Source organism: Pteronotus mesoamericanus, unplaced genomic scaffold, assembly GCF_021234165.1.
Source record: "Pteronotus mesoamericanus isolate MK-2021 breed Mesoamerican mustached bat unplaced genomic scaffold, CSHL_Meso_final scaffold_1186, whole genome shotgun sequence".
NCBI lineage: Eukaryota > Metazoa > Chordata > Mammalia > Chiroptera > Mormoopidae > Pteronotus > Pteronotus mesoamericanus.
The window spans coordinates 16258278-16274742 of record NW_026555302.1 but is presented as its reverse complement, the minus strand read 5'-3'; the positions used below and the strand labels follow the sequence as shown (position 1 = coordinate 16274742).

At 60.4% G+C, this 16465-nt stretch overlaps 1 protein-coding gene and 6 non-coding genes across 7 annotated transcripts; 2 read left to right on the top strand and 5 right to left on the bottom strand.

The window, feature by feature from the left end:
- Window positions 1-811: 811 nt before the first annotated feature.
- CFAP126 (cilia and flagella associated protein 126) lies at window positions 812-3041 on the bottom strand. Its single transcript, XM_054587855.1, has 5 exons — window positions 3015-3041; window positions 2150-2212; window positions 1866-1946; window positions 1339-1515; window positions 812-1091 (listed from the first exon to the last, which is right to left on the bottom strand). Exons 1-5 carry the CDS (start codon window positions 3039-3041, stop codon window positions 849-851), a joined length of 591 nt encoding a protein of 196 aa, XP_054443830.1. The 3' UTR covers window positions 812-848.
- Window positions 3042-11900: 8859 nt separating this feature from the next.
- On the bottom strand, window positions 11901-11973 carry TRNAV-CAC (transfer RNA valine (anticodon CAC)). Its single transcript has one exon. It is a non-coding gene; the product is annotated as a tRNA-Val (tRNA).
- Window positions 11974-13760: 1787 nt separating this feature from the next.
- TRNAP-CGG (transfer RNA proline (anticodon CGG)) lies at window positions 13761-13843 on the bottom strand. The gene has a single exon. It is a non-coding gene; the product is annotated as a tRNA-Pro (tRNA).
- A 291-nt stretch (window positions 13844-14134) lies between these two features.
- Window positions 14135-14206, top strand: TRNAD-GUC (transfer RNA aspartic acid (anticodon GUC)). Its single transcript has one exon. It is a non-coding gene; the product is annotated as a tRNA-Asp (tRNA).
- A 630-nt stretch (window positions 14207-14836) lies between these two features.
- On the top strand, window positions 14837-14908 carry TRNAE-CUC (transfer RNA glutamic acid (anticodon CUC)). Its single transcript has one exon. It is a non-coding gene; the product is annotated as a tRNA-Glu (tRNA).
- An 844-nt stretch (window positions 14909-15752) lies between these two features.
- On the bottom strand, window positions 15753-15823 carry TRNAG-GCC (transfer RNA glycine (anticodon GCC)). The gene has a single exon. It is a non-coding gene; the product is annotated as a tRNA-Gly (tRNA).
- A 462-nt stretch (window positions 15824-16285) lies between these two features.
- On the bottom strand, window positions 16286-16368 carry TRNAL-CAG (transfer RNA leucine (anticodon CAG)). The gene has a single exon. It is a non-coding gene; the product is annotated as a tRNA-Leu (tRNA).
- Between the last annotated feature and the right edge of the window lie 97 nt (window positions 16369-16465).

Below are 16465 nucleotides of genomic sequence, written 5' to 3'. Positions count from 1 at the left end.
TGCTCGGGTATGGTGGTGGGCACTGCCGTCCCCGAAGTGGCCTTGGCTCTATGTGGTGATCCGTCTGCCTTCCCGCGAGGCTGGCCCTGGGGGTTGCTGTTGGCCCCCCCACCTCCAGTCCTCGGTCCTCAGTGCCTGTCCTGCGCGTGAGGGTCGGCGTTCCTGGGCGGTCACTTGGCAGTGGAGGGGGAGGCCTGGCAAGGGCCTGGATTGAGCAGTGGTGGCAGGAAGAGGAGCCCGGGGCAGCTCCAGGCAAGTTGGAGGCTGCGAGGTGGGCAGGGGAGACGGGGGCTGGGCCTCAAGGGCGGCCGTCGTGTTGGCATTCTGTCCTCGGCTTTCTTCCCCGTCTCCTGACCACTGAACGTCTTTGGTTTTCAGGCCACGTTTGTGCTTGTGCTGCAGTTTGGCGTTTGTAACTCAGTTGGCCTTCGGAGCTCCACCGCCTGCCGTGGAGTCTCGGACAAGGCTCCCCCGTGGCCTGGCATACCTGTCCCACCTTGTCCAAACGCAGGCATACGCTGCTGCGGGGTGGTCCCGCTGACCCCGGCGTTGACCCCGGGCCCGCGGGAGGACAGACCAGGGTGGGTGGGGTGCTGTGACTCAGACCAGCTTCCCCTTGGCCGCTCCTGGAATGTGGCCGACTGGATCCGAGCACAGAGGGTCCCCCCAGGCCTCGGCGCATGCCCCCCCCCACCCCGCCCTCCTCCCCGGGGATGAGAGGCAGCCGGAGTGGGAGGAAAAGTCCAAATCCCTGAGTCAAATGATGTTTATTTTCCAAATTTGCCTTTATCCCCGTGTTCTCCCTGGCTGGGGTCTCGCGCATGACTTCACTCTGTAGAAAGGTTTCCTCAGTGGGTCCCCCCAGGGGTCCCAGGTGGGCACCTCTGGGCCCCCGCTGGATAGCACCTGCCCAGGTCCGAGGCACAGGGGCTCCCAGCGGGGCTCCCAGGAGAGGGGGCTGGGCTTCCGGGACCCGGAGTGTGACCTGCAGAGGGGTGTGGGCTCTGGGGCGCGTCCGGGCAGCAAGGACTCGTGGCTGGACTTGCTGCTTGTTGTCCGGGGTTCCGGGGCGCGCCGTCCGGGTCCCGGGGCTGCCGGCGGTGAGAGGGAGGGCAGCCTGGTCAGGCCTCGCTCGTGCCCAGCCCGCTCAGACTCCTACGTCCCTCTCCCCTCGAGAGGTAGACGAGCTGGCGCCTCTGCCTCCCCTGGAGCTCAGGTCAGCATCGCTTTGTGCTGTGGGGCAGGAGGTCCCCCTGCCGGGAGGCGGGGGCGCAACGGGCGGGGGCGAAGTCGGAGTGGAGACGGAGCGGTTGGAGGGGCGGCGTGGGGAACGGGCACCTTGCCGAGGATTTCCGGACGCAGCCCGTCCGAGGCCTTGAGGAAGTCGGGGTTTTTCCGCATCCACGCGGTGAGGGAGGCAGCGCCGGCAGCCGTTCGGGACGTGAGCGTCACGCGCGCGGGGGGGATCTTGAGCGGCATCTGCCAGGTGCCCAGGAAGGAGCCCCAGGGGCTCGCCTGGAAGGGGGACGGCAGCGCCCCTCAGCGGCGCTCCTCGCTCTCAGAGGCCGACCCGAGGGCGGGGCCCGAGTCTGCCTTCTTTCCTGCCTTTACCCTGGGGCGGGAGGGAAGGAAACCAGGCCGAAGGCACCGCCCACCACCCCTCGGGTTACCCTGGTGCTGCGCCCTCGGCCGGCAGCAGGGAGGGCGCTCTGGTCGCCTGCTCCACCAGCCCTGCCGGGGGCGGCCGGAGGCGGCCGGAGGTCCGGGGCACTCGTGTCCCAGCGTGGGTTACGTGGAGCTCCGGCGGCAGGAGATTGCACGCTCCCCGTCATGCCCCAGTCGGTGCGGATGGAGCAGCGTCTTACCTTGGAACGCGGCACGGAAGGCAGCAGGTGACCGCGGTCGTTAGCGATAATCTGAGTGTAGCCTTCGTGGGACGGGATGCTCTGGGCGGAGAGGGGGGAGAGGTGCTGGGGAGCCGGGAGAGGGGCGGGGGGCGGGGCGGGCCACCCAGGGTCCGAGGAGGGGGCGGGGCCGGGGCGGAGGGGTGGGGTGGGGTGGGGTGGGGGAGGGGCGGGGCAAACAAGAGCACCCACGGAGCTTGCGGGGAGAGGAGAGCGGAGCCGGCCGGGGCGGGGCCGGCAGGTACCTGCTTCGTGGGCCTGGGGGGAGCCCAGTTCCGCAGGTGCTTCGGGGAGAAGGCCTCTTCGTACTGCAGGGAGAGGGGCGGGCACCCCGTGAGGCCGCCAGACCCCAAGCCCGGGAGCCCATGCGGCCCGCTCTTCAGATCAGAGGACACAGGCCTGAACGGCCGTGCGGGCTTCAGCGAGCACGCAGCCTGTCGGGTCTAAGTGCGCGTCGCGCCGCGGAGGCCTGCGCCGCAGGCGGCCGCTGTCGAGCATGGGAAGCGCTACACCCGCAGCGAGGCGCTTTGTCCACATCAGACACATGGGATTTTAAAGACAGTACGCAGAAGGGAACGTAAAACATCCGATTACAACTTTTAAAAGGTCGATTAAGTATTGACGTATTTTAGATTTATTGGGCTAAATGAAATACTTAACTCATTAGAGAACTTTATGTCGCTACCAGAAAATTAGAGATGCGCTTGTCGCTTGCAACGCGTTTGATGAAAGGGGACGCTCACTTTGTATCTCAGTTAAGCAAAGTGTTTCTTCCGAAGGAATTTAAATCTTTGCGTTAGTGCTGCGTAAGAATCGCTCTCAGTGGTTACATTTTGGGAATGTTGGGTTTTCTGCCATTAACCCAAGAGCCTGCACGACAACTCTGATGTTGTCGCTTGGCCAAGAAAACCTCCAAGGGTTGGTCCCGGGCCCCGGCCGCCGGCTGAGACCCTGCAGGCCGGCCCCGCCGGGGGGCTGAGAAGTGCAGGCTCCCCGCTGTCGGCCGCCCGCCCTCTGCCCGCCACCGGATCCTGGGGGCGCCGGCCCCGAGGCCAGGCCGACCCCAGGGGGCAAGACCGCGCCTGCGAGGGACGCGGGCAGAGCGCTCACCTGGTTCGCGCTGTAGTTGGTGGCCATGGTCCGCGAGTCTGCTGTTTACCCTGGTTGCCTGGCAACCGCGGAGGCCCGGTCCGGCTCCTCCCCCGCTTCCTCGCCGGTACCGCCCCCACCATTTCCCGGAAGCTGGGAGGAAGCCCTCGAGGAAATCCGCTGAACTGCGGCCCTGTCTTCTTTTCCAGCGTAACTGGCCTGCTCGGAACAGCTCGCAGGGAGCTTTGGATGAGGTCCCTGCCACGGTGACAGGTGACAAGCCGTGGTTCCAGGGCTGCCGGCCAGCGAGTAGAGAGAGACCTGTTCTAGGGTACCCTGCTGCCCCTTCCCCTCACGGCAACAAGAGGAAATGTTTCCAAAGCTTTCGACTCAAGAGCTGGGCCCGTAAGAAGAGCATGTCTTGTCCCTGGACCTTGTCCTCATCCTTCCCTGGAGTCGCAGGTGCGTTGTTGGCTGGACGAGGCAGGTGGGCAGCTGCGCTCCGGGCACCGTGAGCATGGGGTTTTCCTCACACCAAGCGACCCTGTGACACCGTTTAGCTCAACCCTGACACCCGGAGGGAGCATCAGGTCAGGGGCTCAGTCCTGCAACCTCAGATGCCATTGAAGTCCCGCTGTCACTTGTGCCTCTGACCAGTTCCCATGACCCCCTCCCCGGGTCCAACTGATTTGCTAGGGCAGCTCACAGAACTCAAGAAAACATTAATGTAACCGGCACAGGTGACCATCCAACTGGGAGACATGCGGAGGGCGGGGCCTCCCCAATCCCCACACCTGCACGTGTTCAGCCCCCTGGAAGCTCTCAGAATCCTATGCTCTCAGCTTCCTCGCATAGGCGTAGGGTCCTTAACTCCATTTCCAGCTTCTGTGCCCACTCTGGAGAATGCAGGCGGGGCTGAAAAATTCGAAGCTTCTAATCATGGCCTGGCCTTTCAGGTGACCAGCCCCCATGTGGGAGCCATCCAGAGTCACCTCATTGGAACAAAGACTCATCTATCCCTGGGAAATTGCAACAGTTTTAGGAGCTCTCTGCCAAAAAGCATTGGGGCAGAGACCGATATGTATTCACGTTTATTCTATTGTCACATACGCTCACGTAGACGATAGCGCAAAAGAGAGGACGTATGTATTGTATAAAAGTATTCGCATAAAGGTAACCATTAGAACGAAATACACACTCTTCCTAAATCCAGGAAGTATGTTTAAAAGGGGGAAGTGGGGATGAAGAAGCAAATGAAATGGGTCACTGGTGAAACCCCCTGCATAGATGAATAGGTCGCAGAACGGGCAGATCTGAGGCCGCACGTACGGGCCACATCAATGCATTTATAAGTGGGCTCGCACCACCTGTTAAAATTATTTTTACATCGACGAACAAAACAAAATCCAACGCTCTGCTGCATAAAAGAAACACACATGAAATAAAGAGATGCAGGAAAGCTAAAAATAAGCAACTAAAAAAATGTAGCAGATTTTCTTTTTTTTTTAAGTCAAGGAGGGGTTGTAATTGTAATTATTCAAGAATCCTAAGAAGTTTTAAAAGAGATCAAGAAATTTTTTTTTTTACCACAATTAGAAAGACAAAGAATCACATTTACTATGGGAGAGGGACGCACCAGCAACCCCAGGTGGAGGAAGATAGTGAGGAAGAAACTAGGAAGGGTACAAAAGACCTAAACATAGTAAATAAGGTGAATTTAATACATATTAAACTCTGAACCTTCATAACAACTTACTTTTTAAAAAATTCATATAAGATGAAAACAATCACAAAAATGTGGCATAATCACATCTTAGGCCATGAAGAAAATCTCAGTAAAGTCCAAAGGGAAGAAATAATATAAATAGTGTTTTTTGGCCACAAAGTAATATAATTAGATATTAACAATCACTAACCAGAAAAGGCTCTCATGAGGAGAAATTTAAAAACATGCTTTTACTTTTGGGTGAAAGGGAAAATTCAAACAATTTTTTGAAAATAGTAATAATGAAAACCAGAATTTATGGGAAATAGTTTAAATCACTGTTATATAAGGATTTATAATATTAAATACCTACATGAATGAAAGTAAAAATATGTGAATAAACATACTAAAAAAACTAAGGGCATAAAAGTAAACCCAATAACAGAAGAAAAAAGAAATTCGCAGAAAGAATAACAGAGATTAGTGGGGTTTGAAAACAACAACAAAAATAGCACTAATAGTTTCTTTGAAAAAAATTGATAACAACTAAATTACTCAGGGAAAGGGCGGCCGCACAATACATGAAATTAGAAATAAAGAGACACAATAGTAAAAATATTCTATGCAGATATATTTGAAAATCTACATTAAACGGATAATTTTGGAGAAAGACAATTTAACAAAATTGACCCCTGGGGTGAAAGAAAGTCTAAACAGACCACTTCACATAAAAGAACTGAGGTTCTCCCATAAAACAAGACAGGCCCAGAGAGTTACACTAGAGGATTCTATCAAACTTAAAAAAGAAAAATTTAACTTATTAAAGTATTCTAGATCAGACAAAAAGAAAACTCCCAAATTCATGTTATGAAAAGTGTAATATTGAGTCCCAAATCTGCATTTTGGAACCCTGACAAAGACTGTAACAAAAAGGAACACTGTAGATTAATTTCATTTATTAATGCTGATGCAAAAATGTATAAAACATTTGGAAGTAGAACGAAACAGCATGTTTAAAAAAATTATGGGAACACCCTTCTATCGCTCAGTGGGATGCTGCCCAGTTCACGAATTGCTTAATACAGGCAATTAGATCTTCGAGTTAAAAAAAAAAAAAAAAAAAAAATTCCTGACCGAGTGATGAATGCAAGGCCGGGCAGTCAAGTTAGGGCGTCCATGAGCGTAACCCATCGTATGAATGGGCCGAAGGTGAAAGAAATACGATGATATCCACAAAAGCAGATTAATGAGTTTTAATACGAAAAAAGCAAAAAGGCAACTGAGAAAAAAAATTCTGTTGCAAAGTGTTGATATCTCTGGTTTTTAAAAAGCTTTTAAAAATACAGAAGAAAGAGACTAATAACCCTACAGAAAACTGGGCTAGATATATAACCGGGCATATCAGAGAGCAAGACAAACTGCTGGTCACCTACGAAAAGATGTTCACCATTGATTGCCCGTAACTTTTTAAAAGTGCAAACGGAAACCCACGCGACTGGCGCGGCTGCCAGGCCTCCCTGGGGAGACAGGAAACGTGGGGGAAGCCACAGGACGCGAACGCGGCAGTGGCGGTGGCCGTTCGTGAAGCGGCCCCACTTGCAGAAAATGGTCCCCAAGACGGTCTGGCAACGCAGCGTTACCGTAACAGCTGCGGACGGGAAAGGGCCCGCAGGCCAGTGACGACCACGGAGCCCCGCCCCCGCCCGGCGGAGCGTAAGGCAACTTGAGGAACAATGGGTCCTACGCTGCGCTGGGGCCCTGCTCAGGGCGCACTTTCATGTGAATGAAGCGAGGCGTAGGGCGCACGCACAGTGTGCTATTGCTCATCAGAGAGGGAGGTGGAAGGGTCTGTATTTCTGATACAAAGCTGATGGAAAATTAAATGGCGTAATTCAACAGCGATCACCTTCAGGGGGGAAAAAGGGATAAGAGGGGAAGGGCGCGTAGAAGATAAACTTCTTCGAATGTGCCCCGTTTTGCAGAGTCGATTTTGGAACCATGTAAATAATTTACATAATTATAAAATGAAAGCAAAGCCTCACATTAACAAATGAATTCTCTTTTTCACAACTGTTTTGGAAGAGGCAGTCGGCTGCACTACGCGAGCCACGTAAACAGGCCACCGGCGCACGTTCCCGGTGCTTTCCTCCTCGGGACCAGCCTCCTGCTCGCGGGGGACGAGCCCCAGCCCCGCCGCGCAGGCGGATCCGAGCCCGCGGCCCGCCGCGGCCACAGCCTGCGGTCCCTCGGGGTCGGCGTCGGGCGTGGGGACGCCGAGCGGAGCCGGCGCCGGCCAAGGGTCAGAGGGCAGCGGGGAAAAGAGGCGCGCGCGGCCCCGGGAGCCGAGAGGGTCTGGGTGACTCAGCTTGGCGTCGGGAAGAAACCTCAGCTTCCGCTCGGCGGGCGGTTCCCACGACCTGCGGCCGGAAGGAGGCGCGAGCGCGCCGTCCGGCGCGCGGGGAGGGGCCCCCGCGGCGTCGGCGCGGGGCGGGGCCCGGGGGAGGTGTCGTGCCGGGCGGGGAGGGTCTGGCGCCCCCAGCGCCGTGGGGCCCGTGGAGGGGCGAGCCCGGCCTCCTCCGTAACCGCTGACGTGAGGCGGCGGCGAGCGCAGGTGCCGGCGGCAGCGGCCAGAGCGCGGCCCTCGTCCCAGGCGGCCTCCGGGGCGCGAGGGGAGAGGCCGTGTGCCGGGCCACCCTCGGCCCGTCCGGCCTCCGCGGTGGACAGCGCCCTCTGTGGGGAACGGACCGCCCTGCAGAGGCCGAGGGAGAGTTGCCACCTCTGCCTGCGTCTCCGACCTTCCTCACAGTTTGCAACGGGAATACAAAAAGCAGCGGTCGCGGAACACAGTCTAGTTTCCTAAGTTCATGCTCTGATCCTATGGAATCTAACTTCTTATGCAGTGGGATCGGGTGGTGTTTGTCTTTCTCTGACTTCTTTTCACTTAGCGCAGTGCCCTCAAGGCCCACGCGTGTGTGCAGAAGTGGCAAGACTGTGTCCTTGTCATGGCTGGATCGTCGTCCACTGAGTGTGCGCCGCCTCCTGCCTCCATCCGTCTGTCGATGGACGCTCAGGTGGTTTCTGCGTCTTGGCTCTGGGAAAGAACGCTTCGACGAACACGGGGTGCATCTCTCTTTTTGAATCGGTGCTTTTCTTTGGATGACTACCCAAATGTAGGATTTGCTGGGCCATATGGTAGTCCTACTTCCCATTTTTTGAGGAGCCTCCACATTGTTTTCTACAGAGGCCGCCCCAATTCACGTTCCCACGAACAGCACCCTTTCTCCACATCCTCCCCAATTCTTATTATTTCCTGCCTCTTCGGCAGTAGCCATTCTGACACCTGTGAGGTGGTCTCTCACGGGGGTTCCGATTTTCATTCCCCTGATGATTAATGATGCTGAGCATCTTTTCACGTTGGCCACCTACAGATGTCTCCTTTGGAAAAATGTCTACTCAGATCCCTGGTTCATTTTTTAATCAATTAGTAGTAGTAGTATTAGCAGCAGCAGTAGCAGTTTTGAGTTGTTTGAGCTTTTTATATGAGTATTTTGGATGGTAACCGTTTATCAGATACATGACTTGCAAACGTTTTCTCCCATTCACTAGGCTGCCTTTTCATTTTGCTGACGGTTTGCTGCGCACGGAGCTTTTTAGGGCTGACGCGGTCTCTATTTTTGCTCTAGTCTGTCTTCCTTTGGAACTAGGTGGGAATTACACGTGTGCAGGACCCGTCTCCTCTCCATCCCACGCCCCCCACGCCCAGCGCGGCTGCCTCGGACCGAGGAAGTTCTCGCCTCCCAGCCACGGAGCGTCCTCTGTCCACTCCCTCGGGGCGGGCGGCTCGGCTCCCTCCGCGCACGGCCCCGCTCGGGGGTCCACTGCAGGATCCGAGGGCGTCCTGCAGGGGGCGCCAGGAAGGCCGCCGTGTACGCGTGAGGGCGACTCGCCGCGGGCGCTGCCCCCGCCCAGCTGCCCCGGGGCGTCGCCCTTCCCGACTCTCTGCCCAGGCGGGCGGGGCTCGCGCCCCCGCACTAGCCTCGCCTTTCGCAGCTGCTGCTCCCGGGCGCCGAGGCTACGTGCGTTCTGCGCGGCGCTGGGCTCGCGCTGCGCTGCGATGGGAAGGGGCTGCGGACCGTCAGGTCGGCCGGGGAGTGGGTCAGGCCGCGTCCCCGCCCGGTGGCCTCGGGCTCGTGCGCGGTCGGCCGGGCGTTCGTGACGTCTGCGCCCTGGGTACCCGCGGGGTCGCCGAAGTGACGCAACGACAGAGCGCCAGGCCCGATGCCGAGCGACCGGGCGGCACCTGCCGGGAAGCGCGCGTCACCCGGCGAACCGGCGTCCCCAGGGGCGCCCCAGGCCTCCGCGGGGCCGAAGCCTTTCACGCCAACGGGCCGGAGACGAGGGGGGCAGACTCGCGGGATCTGGCAGCCACGGGCCCCGGCGGGGGCTGTGGGCGTGGCCTGAGGTCCGCGGGCGGGGCCGGGTGTGGCCGGGCGGGGCCGGTGGGCGGGGCCGAGGCTGGGCCGCGGGTGCGGCTTCGGCGGAAGCGCGGTCGCCCCAGCGCCGCGGGGGAGGTGAAGGGGAAATCCTCGTGACGAAGGACTTGGGGAAAATGCGCACTGCCGTGCCCATAGTTTGTCTTTGTAATCAAAGTTTACTCGAATTTACGTAAGCGGACTGCCCTTCTCCCGGTACCTCTTGGTTTTTACCAGTGTGTGTGCTGCACTGAGTCAGGTCACGTACGCCTCCTTTTCCATGTGCTCTTAAGGGTTGTTTTATTAATCATAAAAACTTTTGATACTTTTTGGAAGGGCACTATCGCGACGTAGTAAAAACACCCACACGCTAGGAAAGGACGTGCGTGGAAAAGGAGCGCCTTCCGGGCCGCCCCACCGGCCCCCACCCGCGGTGCCGGAAGCTGCCGCCGCGGATTCTCGGGGGCTCCGGGCCCCTCCGCGCCGCCGCTGCGCGGTCCTGCGTCGCAGGAGAACGCGCTCCCCAGGCTCCCACCCCGCGCACAGGGCAGGCCGGGTCCCGCCCGTGTGCTGCAAGGCCCTCCGCGTCCCGGGCTCGTTCTCGTCCACATCGGCGCGGCTGTTTTGCTGCCCCCGGGACCCAGCGGCTACCTCCTGCCGCGAACCCGCGGGCGCGCTGCCCCTCATCCAGGGCGCGCACCCGCGAGGTCGCTCCACGGCCGAGGCCCTGCTCCCTCCTTCCAGCTTTTAGCTCAGAAGTTAACGTGCGACCTCCGCTTTCCCCTCCTTGGCCGTCCGCTCCCCCAGACATTTCCTGTCCTTCCGCCTTCGCTCTCCCCTTCGGTCCTTAACATCCTTGGAAAAAGCGCAGTATGTCTTTTATCTTGTTATTCTCTGCTGCAGGCCCTAGAATGGAAAGTCCAGACAGGGTTTTATTTTTACTCTCCTGTAGCTACGGAACCACTAGAGGCTAGAACAGTACCTGGCACACAGCAGGCATTTCGTAAATATTTGTTTAATAGGGAGTAGGCGGTGGCATTGCCTGTCATAGAAGGGAGCGGCTGACAAGCTGGCATCCATCTTGGGGCAAAGCAAAGTAAAATGGGAGGGCGCGCTGTGGAATTAGTTACAATGGAGACGACGGACTAAAGGCGCGCCGTGCAAGACCACGAGGCAGACCGCAGAGTCCCCGCGCGGCGTGGAGGGGGACAGGCAGGTGAAGGAACAGTCGCACACAGTCACTGCACGTTTTACAAAGATCCATGCAGACTCGAGGTACAGCTCAAACCCCTTAGAGAGGGGGTGGGAGCAGAGGACAGGGATGAAGTAAAAACATCAACTGAGACCAAGTTGAAGCAAGAGAAGAGCCTCGTACCCTCCATGCAGGTAGAGAGCAGAGAATTGAGATTAACACTGTACCTGAGGTTCACCCCAAAATCATTACAGTGAGTATATATTTGTTATTTAAGAAACTTAAAGTTATGTATGTATATGGGTATCCAGAACAGGCTTCACAGAGGGTTAATTTTTTTCCTGAGAAATACTAAGTTTTCCAAAGCTATCGTGAGGCATCACTGGCAGGTGGTAAGTTGGACATATTTAAAATATGCAAGCACTGGCTTGTGGCTCGGTGCATCCCAGGGCACCGAGGTCGGGGGTTCCACCTGGTCAGGGCGCGTGCAGGAGTCTGCTGCCGAGCGCAGCAGTGAGGGGAACGGCAAACTGACGCCTCTCCCTAAAATCAATCCATAAAAATGGTTCAAGAATAAGACGGACACGTTGCTCAGTTTTGATACATGGCGAGACCTGTGGAGCCATCCCCACAATCGAGGGCTGAGCGTCAACTCCTGTGAAATGTTTGAGTTTGTTTTAAATTCGCAGTGCTTTAATTTTTTAAAAATTCTTTTACATTCAAAGAAAATAGTAACAGTTCATATCAAAGAAGACATTTCTACGTATTCATATTTACACCGAGGCAGCTGTCAGCGATTTTGTCTGGGCTCGACTCCTCCGGCTGGGCCTCTTCCACTCCGTACCCGCGCTCTGGGAGGCGCGCGCATCGCCACTTTGTTTCTTCCTTCCCGGTGCAGGTTCCGCGGGCGGACCGGCCGCGTCGGTCTCCGCCTGTTGGCTCGTGCTTGGCTGGTTTCCAGCTTTGGGGGTTGGAAACGGAGCCGCTCAGCACGCACAGGGCGCGGCACGGCCGGCGCCTTCCCGCCCGCGGGAGCTCACCCGGGAGGAGCGGAGCCGCCCGCGAGGCTGCCGCGCGCGCGGGCACGGAAACCTCCGTTTCTGATGTGCCTTCCCCGAGGACCCCCGGCGCCCAGCGTCTCTCCGACGGACCGTCTGCTGTCCCTCTGTCGTCTTTGCTGAGGCATCTGTTCACAGTGTTGCGGGGATGGGTTGGGTTGCGAGAAAAACTTTTTGACTGAAAGAAAGTACCACCCGGTGAGGACTGGAGGCTTCGGGATTCCCTGCGGGGCGGGCCGCGAGGGCGGAGGGAAGCCCGAGTGGCGGGTCCCAGCGGAGGGGCGTGACGCCGAAGCTACCCGCCTTCCAGGACGCGGACCCGACCCAGACCTTGGCCCTGAGGGGCCCGGCAGAACCGCGGACCGTTCACTAGTGGCCGACCGGCCGAGGGCGCTTTCCATTCCCGGGTCGGGAAAGGGCCCCAGGCGCCCGCCAAAAAAAATAAATAAATAAATAAATAAATCGAAAAGACCAATTGACTGTTTCCGCCCGGTTTCGAACCGGGGACCTTTCGCGTGTGAGGCGAACGTGATAACCACTACACTACGGAAACCGCCGGCTGGAGTGGCCGCGGAGGGCGCCCTAGCCGCATACGGCGGCGCGTCCCCGCGCACGGCACCCGCCAGGCCGGCCCCTGCACCCTCGTCTGCGGCGCCCCCGCCCAGGGCGGAGGAGCGGAAGACCCGCGCGAAGCAGCATCAGGCCTGGGGGATCGGCAGACGCAGGACCGCCGGGTCCCATTTGAAAGAACAGCAACACGCCTCACGCCAACAGGCGCGTAATTTAGGAGACGCGCGTGGAGGAAAACCTCGCTTTCCTCCCTCCTGTGTCTTTCTCTCCGGGCGTCTCCCCGGAGGCACTAACCCCCGTCCCACGCCCTCCGCCAACCGCGGGACACCCAGCGCGGCCGCGGAGCCGCCGGGGGAGCGGACGGCGCCCGCTCGCGGCGACCCGGTGACGCGCAGGGCGGAGGCGCGCGCGGGGCGGGGCAGGGCTTCTCGGTGCGCGGGCCGAGCAGAGCCCGGCTGCTCTTCCCCGCGCCTCCGCCGTCTCCCTCGCTTCGTTACTTTTCCTAACACCGCAGGGGGGGAGTGTTAAAGGTGGTTTAAAATGTGTAAAGACAAAAACATACTACTACTACTACTACTACATGTGTAAAGACGAAGAGACTGAGCCGAGCACCGCTGACTTAAACGTGACCGCCGGTTCGCGGCAGGTTCCCGGTCTTGGTGGTGCCGCGCCGTCCGAGGAAACGGGGGGGACGGGCGCTCCCGACCGCGGAGGCCGCAGCGCGGGCGGGCAAGCGCCGAGGGAGCTGTGCCACACCTCGGCGGGTGGCGTGCTGGACCCCAACCCCTCGTGGGAAAGGACAGCCGAGGCCGTGACCCCGGTTCCTCAATGCCGCGGCGTGAGGTTTTCGGGCGGCAGGCAGTGGAGCCAGTCTGGGGACGGGGCAGGTGAGAAAGGCACAGGCGGGATGAGGGTGTCGCCGCAACAAGCTGCGGGACTCGAACGGCGTCGGGGGCTGGCAGGGGCCGGAGGAGAGTGTGGGTGCGGGGTGAGCGAGCCCCGGAGAGGGAGTGGGGTCACCGGCGAGGGCGCCAGGGTCGAGGTGACACGAGCCGAGCCCGCAGAGGACTCGGGAGACATCAGAGATGCCCGTGGACTTTCTCAGCCGCTCTAATAGAAGGTCCGCAAGTTGGCTTAATAACAAGGGGAAACGTGGGGTAACCACATTCCTAGGTAAACGCGGGATCCAGGCAAGCTTTGATACAGACCCCCCAAATAGTCTCCTTTCTCCGGGTCTTTCCCCCCTGCGGACTCCATTTCCGAGCAGGCGGCCCACTCGTGTTTTCGAAATGCCAGCAGCGAATCGGGCTGCGGGCTCGCCGGTTCCTCTCCTGCAGGGAGACGTGCTTCTTTCTCCCCGAGCTCGTCACCGAACGGGCACGGGAGGCAGGGTGTGCGGTTCAGTGCTCCGGGTCAGGGTCAGCCCTGAGGTCCGCGGAGGGGGTCACTACCGCTCCAAACCTAAGGCCCACAAGTTCAGGGCGTCCCTGAGAAGAAGGAAGAAGGTGGTAATGCCGGGCGGGTGCCCCCCTAACGCTCTGCACAGAAGGGAAGACCCACGTAGGACAGAACGGTAAAGCGGCCGCTCCTCCGTAGTGCGCGGCTTGCGCGGCAGGAGGGCGCTGTCGATTCAGAAGCCCACCGGCGCACGGCCCGGGCTGCGGGTCGGCAGCCCCGGTTCGAAGAGGCTCCGAGGTGGCACGGGGCTGCGGCGGACGTGGGTGGGCCAGACACGCGGTTTTGCGGGTGGAGACAAAAAAATGGAGGCGCTGTCAGGAGTGGGATTCGAACCCACGCCTCCAGGGGAGACTGCGACCCGAACGCAGCGCCTTGGACCGCTCCGCCATCAGGACACGGGAAGCACCCGTGATGCCGCTCGCCTGGCTCTCGCCAACCTCGCCGCCGCCGGACGGCTGACCACGACCAGGCGCGCGCGGCGGGGGTGAACGCGGCCGGGCCGAGCCTCCCACGGCCTCTCGGCCACGCGGCGCCCACCTGCCTCTCCTTGCGCCTCACTTGCCCTGTCGGGCCTCTTCGTCCCGCTCGGCCCCGCGTGAAGGCGCCATCCCGACCAGGTCGGGGCGGGCGCAGGCGCAGGCGGTGCCCGTCGCCACAGACGTGTTGGGGAGAGGGTTTCCGCGCCGTCCTCGTTAGTATAGTGGTGAGTATCCCCGCCTGTCACGCGGGAGACCGGGGTTCGATTCCCCGACGGGGAGGCCATCTGACTTTTTGGTTGCTGTCTCCGCCCTCTGTCCAGCGGCTTCACCAGATGGGCTTTTATTCCTGCCGCGCTCCCTGAGTCGGCGGCGTCGTGGAGCCCAGGGGCCAGGACCGGCTGGGCCCGCGGAGGCGGTGGCTGCGCTGGGCGCCGTCGGAGGCTTCCGTGACGGCGCAGAGCTGCGCGCGGGCGAAGCGCCCGGCGGGGCTGGGAGGCGGTGTGGGCAGAGTGCCCTACGGTCGGGCCGTGGAGCCCAGCGACTCACGCAGACCCCGCCCACGTGCCGTGGGAGGTGCCGTGGTGGGCATGGCTGCCCTCCAAGCGGGTAACTCGGAATAAGGTGAAATTCCCGGCCCACGCTGAGGGCTGTTCTGCGGGGCTCCAGGGCCCTCGCGTCGCGTGCGCGTGCGGGCGCCGCCGGACCCGGGCCCTGCAAACCCCGGGAGTACTGCGCCCAAGACGCCAGGCGCGCGGCCATGGGACAGGTTGGCGCCTGCCGCTGGGAGGTTGTCGCGGGCCAGGGCGCGCGGGCAGGACTCCGGGGGGCGGAGGCTGCGCAGAGAAGCGCCAGCCCACCACCCGGAGGCGGCGGGCAGGAAGTGTAGCGAGCCGGGCTCATACTTGTCGCTCCCTGGTGGTCTAGTGGTTAGGATTCGGCGCTCTCACCGCCGCGGCCCGGGTTCGATTCCCGGTCAGGGAAGCTTTCTTTTTTGTGTGTCCGCTGGCCCCCACCTCCTCCCGAGCTACCTAACTCGCCCGCACCTTGTTTTGAGTCCGCGCGCGCTGTCTTTCTTCGCGAAGGCTGCCCGGATCCCTCCCTGTCCCGGCCCAACCCGACCTAGCAGCCGCCTCCTATCCAAACCTGGAGCTGCTCTCGTCAGCGGGAAACCCCGGGCGCTCTGCTCCCCATTGCGTTGTGCAAACCCGGGGGCCCGCGCGTCTTGTGCCCCTGGCTTGGCCAGGGCGCCTGCCCCGACATTTCAGCGGCTCGGGGACAAGCCCCCGCTTCAAGGGCTGGGTCCCGGAAAGGGGCGGCGAGGGCGGCGCTGTTGGAAAGGACACCACACCTGCAAGTCGGGCCACCGCCGGAGCCCCAGTGCCTCCCCTGGGGGCGCTTGCTGCCAGCCCTGCGGTGGCTTTTCTGACCGAGCTGGGTCCGGACGAGTGCGTCCCCGTGGGCTGGTGATGGGGGGTCCCCACGGTGACGTGTGCTCTCGCATGGGGATGGGAGTGGCGGGAGGACCATGGCGCCCCTCAGGTGGACGTGTGGGAAGGAATCTGGACACGGCGTCGGGTGAGAGGGACCAGCAGCCGCTGGTCCTGGTTGTGGCAACACGTTTTCATTTTGGGGGCGTGGGGATGCAAGGAGCCAGGGAGCTGGGAAAAGCTGTAGAGGTGGAGAGGCGGTGTGTGGAGTCTCCGGCGCCGTTTCGTTCCCTCTGGGGAAAGGAGGGACTCAGACGGTGTCAGGGACCGGAGAGGTGTGGGAGCGACTGGGCGTGGCTCTCCAGTCCAGTGTTGGGACCAAAATGTCACAGTGGGAATGCATGGGCCGGGAATCGAACCCGGGCCTCCCGCGTGGCAGGCGAGAATTCTACCACTGAACCACCCATGCACCAACAAAGGTTCCCTCTCCGGTTGGGTCCCTGGTTATCGCCCTCCGCAAGGGCCCCCGCTCCCGACCCCCCACCCCTCCATTTGTGCAGGAGGCGGACACGAGCTCTAATACGGAGGCCCCTGGTACGTCAGAGGCTCTGGGGCGGCGGGAGACTGGAAGGGAGAGGACTCGCCCGCCGCCCCACCCAGCCCCTTCTCGCCCGCCAGGGCCGCCGTCAGTCCGTCAGTGTCGCCAGGCAAGGCCCGGGCCGGACTAGGCCTGGCCCGCGCCCCGATCCCAAGCAGGTCAAACGGCGTGCGGCGAAAGCAGCTGAGGGCCCACGTTCCTTTCGCGACCCCAAGGCGTGACCCGAAGTCCCTTGGGCGCCTGGCGGAGAACGGAGAGTGGAAGGTGGAGGCGGGAGGTGGCAGTGGCGCCAAGGGTGCTCGTGGGCCTGGAAGGAGCAAAAAGTCAGGCGGTTGTCAGGAGTGGGATTCGAACCCACGCCTCCAGGGGAGACTGCGACCTGAACGCAGCGCCTTAGACCGCTCGGCCATCCTGACCGCAGGCTGCGGAAGTCCCCGCTCGCCTGCTGGGACCCGACGCGACACTCCTGTTCTCACTCGGCCTCGCCCTGGGCTGGCGGCTGTGCGGGCCCCA